This window comes from Habropoda laboriosa, unplaced genomic scaffold (assembly GCF_001263275.1).
Source record: "Habropoda laboriosa isolate 0110345459 unplaced genomic scaffold, ASM126327v1 scaffold87, whole genome shotgun sequence".
Classification (NCBI taxonomy): Eukaryota; Metazoa; Arthropoda; class Insecta; order Hymenoptera; family Apidae; genus Habropoda; species Habropoda laboriosa.
In genome coordinates, this window is record NW_017100209.1 from 1,421,500 (window position 1) to 1,430,628 (window position 9,129).

The following is a 9,129-nucleotide window of genomic DNA, read 5'->3' on the forward strand; positions in this document are numbered from 1 at the left end:
ATTGTAAAGTTGGTTGGTTCAATTTCAACTGGAGAATTTCACAGCTTTCTCTGTATTTTAATTAGTGCAGTCGTATATTTAATTAAAGAAACAGCAAATACATGTAAATTCTTTTATCGGTGTGTTAAATAAATGTAATAAGAAAGTTAGCAGATTTTTGTGAATTTAATATCAGTGGACTATAAAATTCTTTTGAAAATAAATCACGTTTCTATGTAGTTTAATTATTGGTGTATCAAAAAATTAGTGAATCAATAGATGTGTTCAATCAAAAACAAAAAATTCTAAAATATAAAATTTTTTAAAATCTGCACATTCCACATTCATTACACTATAATCGCCCAAAAGTAACTTTTCACCGACATTCTCAAGAAAAGACTTTCAAACTTTTCAACCATTTCTTCAACCTTCTAATTTGCATTTCCTCTCCTTATCTAAGTTCATGAATGAAATCGACCACTTCTCTGTTATTTTATTCGTGTAAAAAAGGGGAACAGCTAGAAACAACGTACACGTACATATACGCGAGAGAAATTGTGTTCATTGAAAACGCGGCTTAACGCAAACGAGCCGATTAGTCAGCGTGCACGTACAGTACGTAACGCCAGGTTTTTTTACCGATGATCTATAAAGCCCTGGTGGATCGCGTAACGCATTCTCTACGATCGTGATTTTATCGAGATCACGATGATTACGCGTCGTAATATAGATCGCGGAAGAACGTGACTGTCACAGCTTGTTTGAGATACGTATTGATACGTGAAATTGCAACGATCGAGAGAAACGGAATAGTAATCGTAAACACAGCGTTGAGATAAATGCAACGCGCCACGTTGAACGCTCGCCGGTGAACGTATTGCTACATACGTTTCGAAACGGTGATTAAATAAGGCTAACGCTACGTTTATACTAATACTAATGTTTGTACGCTAATACCAATACTACGATGCACGTGGAATACTGACATTAGCTTTTCGTCACTATTAACCCCTTGCCTTATGACAACTGGTCAGACTCGTAGTACAGATTTTGGTGAAAGTGTGACAAAAGCAGTTATATCAGTAATGAAGAAGAACTTGAATTTTAAATTCAGTTTTAATCTTACAAAACTGAGAATTGTCAAATAGAAATAATATCTAATAAATTAGCTTTTCTTACTTCACATGGTATTCAAATAATAAATAGCTTACATTTGCACGCACGTAGATAAAAAAATCATATGTCAAGGGGTTAATGTTGACATGGAGCAAACTGTATTTAGCTCACGTTAGAACATAATATTTCTATTCTTTTTTTTTTCACTGGTTTTGTTAACATTGGAATTGTGAAAATTATGAAAATTGTTTACTTTAGATTAGTGTGTTTTGATAAATAGATAATTGTTAAATTTAATAATATTTTTAAAGTGAAAATATAAAAAGGAAATATATAAAAACAGATCCCTAGAAACGCTACATTCTCAATTTTAGTGTTTTAGGGTTAACATAATGGAAAATTAAATATTTGATATATTTTTTGATTTTATTTTATTGTTGTTTCTGTGGCAAATTATATCACTTACAAGTTTCCTATCTTAACTGAGGAAGCGGAACGAGTACTTTTTACGAGAAAGAACGTTCTGCAAAGAAAATGTAGGATCTAATCATCGAGGAAATATTCGAACGATGCGTTAATACGTTAATCTACGATTCGATCGGTCCAAAGTCATTCGTTATTAATGACATACATAAAAAGAAATACCACCTCTATCGTGTGGATCGCCTTGAAACGTGCCGTTTTCGGTTCACCATCTCATCCTTCGTTCGACTGGCCCTCGATTAACTATTCTAAATAATTCCTGCGACGATTCAGGATGTACTGTTAAAAGGACGGAACACCTTAATCGTATTACAAGGGCACTTATATTATGAAACTAACGTGATTAATTGAATCGATTGAATTACACTTGAACAGACGTTTCTCGAGACACTTAAGATTCGAGGAAAACGAAGTGAAAAAATCTCGTCTATCGGAATTCGATAACATGAAATGTAACACAAAACTTGTTACATTTTTTATGGGTTTAATATCGAAGTTAATGAGAGAAAATTTGAGTATCGTTGGAATTCGTTTTTTAAGGTGAAGTGGAACGGTAAAATTTGAGGATTTGGGAATTGCTGACTTCGGAAATTGGAGAGTGTGAAAATCTGGAAATTTGGCAATTTGAGGATTTGGGAATTGCAGACTTCGGAAATTGGAGAGTGTGAAAATTTGGAAATTTGGCAATTCCAGGATTTGGAAATTTAGAGATTCCTGAATTTGGAAACTTGAGAATCCGAGAATTTCGAAATTCCAAAAATTGGGAATTTAAAAAATTTGAGAACTCCAGAATTTGGAAATTTCAAAAGTCGGAAATTCGGAAATCTGAGAATTCGAGAGCTTGAAAATTTCAAAAATCGAAATTTGCGAATTCGAGAGATTGGAAATTTGAAAATTTGGGAATTCCATACCTCAGAAATTCAAGAATACTCAAATTTCCAAAATACGAGAATTCAAAAATTCTCTAATTTGGGAACTTGAGTATTCCAAAATCCCCACTTCGGATCTTCGAAAATCTAAATACTTAAAAATAGCGAATTTCCGTATAACCGGATAACTATACACTTTCCGTTATTTCTCTTTTTACCGTCAAGTTCGTTGCTTTTATTTCCATTTAAAAATAGGCTTAGATATCGAGGAACAATCGACCGCAAGTTTCCCCCCTCCAAGAGGTCTCAGATATTAGCGAAACCGGTTCGATTTCATTTCGCGCGAGCGAATGAACATGTCCTGCAGCTGGAAAAATGCTCGAACGCCTTCGACTTCGCGAACCGAGAGAACTACACCTTATTTCCTGTCACAAGCCGGACTAAACCGATTCCGATCGGTTAAATGCTTGTTACGTAACAGCTCGAAATATTGCATTAAATCGATTCTGCCAGCTGTGGAACTTCCGTTCTATCTGTAACACTTTTCAACCCTTTTTTTTTTTTACTCCTCGATAAATTACAGAGTGGCGAACGCTAATTGAAATCTAATTGCCTGGGAAACCATGCTACATAGTATGTAATTGGACAAATTGAACGGTTTTATGTTGAATTCGTTAATTTATTGCAGGAAGAACTTTTTTACATGGTTGAAAAATTGGTATTTTAAAATAGGAAATATTAAATTCATAATTCTTCTTTCCACTGCATTGCAATACCTTTTTTATGAAACATGTTTATACTCGAGAAAAATGATGGTAAAATTCATCTCAGAATTTACTCCCTCCAATTTTCTTCGAAAATAAAAAAATTATTTTGAAAAAGGAAGTTTCATGATTTTTCTTTGCATTACCTTGCAATATTTCTTCACGAAAAATTTGCATGGTTCAGAAAAAGGATTGTAAAATTCATCTCTGAATTTTTCACCTTCCAATTTTCTTCAAAGATAAAAAGAAACTTCAAAATTCACCCTCAAAAATATTTCTAACCTTAAATTTATGTTTTTTGCGAAATTCTTCAAACTCCAAATACAATTTGAGTAAATTTTTTTGAATAAACAACCGAGGTATCTTAAATGTCGTCAAACGCGCCCAATTCACTTTGAAGCTTTGCCGCGTTTCAAGAGCCGCGAGGAAACGAACGGCGATATCGCGATCGAGGCAGCAAGCAACGCTCGTACAGCGATTTATCACGGAAAAATTGCATCGGCGGTGACTCGTTTGGAAACTAGATGAATAGACGTTGAGCGGTTGTGTATATCGGTTTAGCCAGGGCAATGGAACGCTCGCGGTTGCGTACTACGCAACGTAATGGATAGTTAGCGGCGTTACGACACATGTTATTACGGCAAATGGCTAGAAAATGTGGATGCAACGAGCTCACGAAAACCTGAATCCTGCGCGCGATCGAACGTGAAAGAGCTCGGATCGATCGTCAATTGCTGAGAGAACGAAGAGACGATGAAGAAAAGAGAGGTGGAGGAGGAGGTCGGAGGAGAAGGACCATGACCTATGTCTCGAATAAAGTTGCTTGATTTATTGGCACACATTGGGTTCTAAAATACTGGAGGTGAACGAACATCTGTTGAGTTTGGTGGGTTTTTTTGGAAATTTGAGAATTTGGGAATGTGAGTATTCTGGAATTTTCTGAATTGGAGATTTAGGGGACTTGAGAATTTGGAGATTTGAGGATTTGAAAGTTGGAGACTTTGGAAATTTGAGAATATGGGGATTGGAAAATTTGAGAATATGGGGATTGGGAAATTTGAGAATATGGGGATTGGGAAATTTGAGAATATGGGGATTGGGAAATTTGGGAACTCCAGAATTTGGAAATTGGGAAATATGGGGATTCGAAAATTTGAGAACTCCTCTATTTGGAAATTTGAGAATATGTGGATTTGGAAATTTGAGAATATGGGAATTTGAAAATTTGAGAACATGAGGAATGGAAAATTTGAGAACTCCAGAATTTGAAAATTTGGGAACATGAGGAATGGGAAATTTGAGAACTCCAGAATTTGAAAATTTGAGAACATGAGGATTGGGAAATTTGAGAACTCCAGAATTTGAAAATTTGAGAATATGAAGACTCGAAAATTTGAGAACTCCAGAAATTGAAAATTGGGAAATATGAGGATTCGGAAATTTCAGAACTCCTCTATTTGGAAATTTGAGAGTCCCAAAGTTTGGAAACTTGAGTGTCAAAAGTTAGAAAATTGAGAGTCCCAAAAGTTGAAAATTGAAGAATCCCAAAAATGCGAAATTTGGGAATCCCAAAATTTGAAAACTTGAAATTCCCCAAATTTCTAAATTTAAAAATTCGGAAGTTCCAGTGTTTATAAAACAGAAACCCTCGAACCAATCCCCCAGTAATCAGAGAACAAAGCCTCGAGCTAAAAAGAGAGAGGAGAAGGAGAAACAGTATCATGACCTATGCTTGGAACAATGATGCTTGATTTATTGGCACGCGTTGTGCTTTAGAATATTAGAGGTGAACGAACACCTGTTGAACCTGGCCATTTTTGGTACCTAAACCTACGCTGAAGAAAGAATGGATGAATGGTGGGAGTATCGAGGTGATGATGATGGAATGAGTATGTCGAAACATAGTTTGCACACTATCGTGCTAATATAAATATGTTACAATAATTATGTTGAAATAACTATAAATAATAATAAGATAATTACACTGAAACATACTCCTCCAGAATTTCCAAACACCTCGTCGATTAAAACTTAGAAAAAAGACAAACCATTCTCTATAATCATCCTTATCCAACTATATCTACAAACTCCTCCCACAACGACATCCGTACAAAAATCCGCAAGCTTCTCTAAAACCAGTGGAATCTGTAAACATTTACAAGTCAGATTTTCACAACTTCTGACCATTCGAAATGCGACGTGAAGATGCAATTTTCCACGTGGCTCGTAAATATGCAAACGAAACGTACGTTTGCATATTTTTTTATCTCCACATGGAAGAGACGGAAATTATTATACCGTGTTGTAGGAATGTTCCAAGGAGCACCTGAACAGTAATTACGTGCAATGTTTAGATACTCGGTTGTTGGCGTTTAGAAATTCTACACGAGGATCTGAAGGACTCGTTTGACCTGTCATAAATCTGAGAAAAAAGGTCGCCGCCGGTCGACTCATCTCGATTCCACCTCGATTCCATCTAGCCTCGTTGCATCCAATCCCGAAGAAATTCCCCTCACGCTCCCACGAGAGAACGAAATGAAAATTTCAATCGTTTCGTTGGTTAATTCAGAGATCAAGTTCATTAGCCTCGTTCGATGATTTAGCATTCGAAGATTCGAGGATCAAGGTGATCCAGCTGTTTGCTCGATTCGTACTGTTGTTGGTGTACTGTGCGATGGAAGAATTACGAGCTACTGTTTCGTTTTCTTTTTCTGTTCTATAGGAACTTGGTTTACGTACAGTTTGAGGTTATAATCTTTGGCACTGGTGAAATTGAAATTGGTTACTTTAAATTCTGAAGGTTCAATGTTATCGTGGTAAAATGTGTTTTGCTGTTCAGCTATCTTTCTTTGACACAGTTTGACGTCGATTTGATGCTAGTCACGCAGTATTTGTGTAGTTTTTAACTCTGTTGCAGGTTGGAAAATTACGGGATATGGCAATTTGGGAATTCGAGAGTTTGGAAATTTGAAAATTTGAGGATTACAGAAGTTGGAAATTTGAGAATTGCAGAGTCTGAGAATACAGGAATTTCAGAATTTGGAAATTTGAGAATTGCAGAGTCTGAGAATACGAGAATTTCAGAATTTGGAAAGTTGAGAATTGCAGAGTCTGAGAATACGAGAATTTCAGAATTTGGAAATTTGAGAATTGCAGAGTCTGAGAATACGAGAATTTCAGAATTTGGAAATTTGAGGACTCCAGAATTTGGAAATTGGAAAATTTGTGGATACGAAAATTTAAAAATTCGAGATTTCCCGAGTTTGGGAATTCAGAAATTCCAGAGTCCAGAAATCTGAAACTTCCAGAGCTTGGGAATTCGGAAATTCCAGAGTCCGGAAATCTGAAACTTCCAGAGCTTGGGAATTCGGAAATTCCAGAGTCCGGAAATCTGAAACTTCCAGAGACCGGAAATTCGAAAATTCCACAATCCGAAAATTTGAGAATTCGAGAGTTTAGAAATTCGGAAATTCCGAAATCCGAAAATTTGCGAATTCAAAACTATGAAAATTTAAAGATTCCAAAGTTCCAGAATGCAGAAATTTGAAATCTCAATCCCACAACATCCTCCTCCCAAATCAATCAATTTCCTCTGAAAAAACCGATACCAGAGGATTTCTACCTTAAAATCTCCGCAGCCTTCACAGAGAAGACTTTACCATTCCTAAACACCAGACACAACCAAAACAGGAACTACACTGACGGAAGTGTATACTTGGGAACGCCTTCTAAGTAGTTTCACGGCCGTGTCGTGATCGTTGAGAAGTCTCGAGGGCGAGCCTCTTCCCGATGTTCACAAACCGGGCAACTCGCGAAATATGGTTTGTGTCCTCGAAAATAAAAGTCTGTAATGTCAACGAACTTACAGAACGAACGTGTTATCACCTTGACTTAAGTCTCGTTAAAACGTACGTCTAATCGTTTATTCCTCGCGACGTGTTTCCCTGACCTACATGTTTCTTTTTCTCTGCCCACACACACGCACACACGCGCTTGCATAGCGGGCTCTAGCCGCTTTAGAGCGGGATTCCTCGCGGTAAAAGCTGGATCAGCGCGAGTAACAAGAGTAGCGAAATCATCTGAGTCACTGGTGTTGTCTACAGGCGAGAAGAACGAGGAGAAAGAAGGGAAGGAGACAGGTGATGTCATTCGTAGAAGCCTTGTTCCGTGATTTTTCAAACTTTTCGAACACTTTTGCGAATTTTCCCGATTTTCATGTCTACCGATTTGTATTATATCTATAATTATATTTCAAATTTTACATATTTACTTTACTATTTAAAATATAAAATGTTAAAATATTTACTTCACTATTTAAGATATGAAATATTGAATTTAAAAATGTAAATTTGGTATTTCACATTTAATAAATATGGTATTTGAATTTTGACATAAATTTGAATTTTTTAGGTAAACCCTTTTTCTGTGAAAATTTAGAATTTTCATGAGTTGGATTTTTTTGGGGGGAATTGGTACTTGTCCTTTTTATTAGAGAAGTTCATACGAGGTTTGATTGGGTGATTGTTAATTCGATAGAATTGAAAGATTGTACTAACCAGTTTCAAATTCGTGGCGACGAATACGGTATAGACGCAGCAACTTCCCAGTTGGTACACCATAAGGAATAAGTTTATGATGTGGCTGCAAACAAAGCATTTTTCTCGGTTGAAGTAATAACAGAAATCTTACCGAGTGATTATCTCGCTTGTAAAGGCAATTGCGTGCGGGCAAAAGTGATTTTTCATTTTATCGCGATCTTGACACACTAAACGTTCTCGACGTACAGGTATATTCCGCGTTTGAAGTGTTAGGTTTCAGTAACAAGTGGATAGTAAACTATAAGAATTATATTCAAAAAAAAGTTCAGTCATTTCTTGCTCCTTAAACTCTTTCCAAATCTCTACTATCACAGAAATTGTTCAATTATTATCCATTTGTACTCCAAGCATTTTTTGATAAGATTAGACAGCAATTTCAGTGTAATTTTGCAGTGAAACTTTTGAAAATTCAAAGATTTGTTAAGAAAAACAAGACTTTTAATATCTAGGTTGCATTATTTTCATGATATTAAAAAACTTGAATTTCACATTTCAAAGTTCTCCAGAGTAATTAAGTATGTCGCCATAACTGCGCCTTTGGAGTGCAAAGGGTTAACTAAATTATAGACCAAAAGTTGAAATTAAAAATCAAAATTGTCGAATTTCATTCTTTGCAAATTCCTGTAATTTTAATCTTAAACTCCTCCCAAATCTCTGTTTTTCAACTAAATAATTGTGTGTCGTTTACTTGTATTTTGTTATATGTTAGAATTATATTTTTATTCATGTTTTTCAGTGTTAATTGCGTTGAAATACTCACACAGACGCCTTCGCAAGTGGCCTAAGCGGTCTTGGACCCACAGAGAGCGCAGCTTCCGCTGTCGCGGGGTAAGTTAAAGATGGCACCCTTTTCCTCTTGCAAAGCTCGTACTCAGAACTGACGAGTATCCGTATACAGTAAGTACAAAAGAGACCAATGATAATCGTAGCCACTATACCGATACCGTAGCCAGAATTGTGAAAGGCCTTTGGCATCGCGAGAATTCCGGTACCCAGACTGCCTTTCAACAGATGCAACAGCGTCTCTAGACTCCTGAAACATTTAACACAGATTTCTGGTTCATTTTTAATAGGTGTTATGTTTATTTGAACACCCTATAACTGGATTTTTCTTTGTTAAGTAAAATTTGATGTTTTGATGAAGGAAGAAAGAGTTAAGAATGATTCTATAATAGTGCAGCAATGAATTTATTATTAATTTTTCTAAAATTTGAAAATTTCAGAATTTCAAAGTTTGGATATTCGAAAATTTCGGAACCTGGAAATTTGAGAGGTCGAGACTTTGGAAACCTGAAAATTTGAGTATTCCAGAATTTGAAA

The 9,129-nt window shown here is 35.9% G+C and overlaps 1 protein-coding gene across 2 annotated transcripts in view; it reads right to left on the reverse strand.

The window, feature by feature from the left end:
- LOC108570709 (proton-coupled amino acid transporter-like protein CG1139) overlaps positions 1-9,129 on the reverse strand; it is a 30,884-nt gene that overhangs the window by 3,207 nt on the left and 18,548 nt on the right. For both annotated transcript variants that reach the window (XM_017932608.1, XM_017932606.1), the window contains exons 4-5: positions 8,570-8,842; positions 7,768-7,852 (exon numbers count right to left, since the gene is read on the reverse strand). In XM_017932608.1, coding sequence (XP_017788097.1) covers positions 7,768-7,852; positions 8,570-8,842 — 358 coding nt within the window. The remainder of the gene's footprint in view (positions 1-7,767; positions 7,853-8,569; positions 8,843-9,129) is intronic.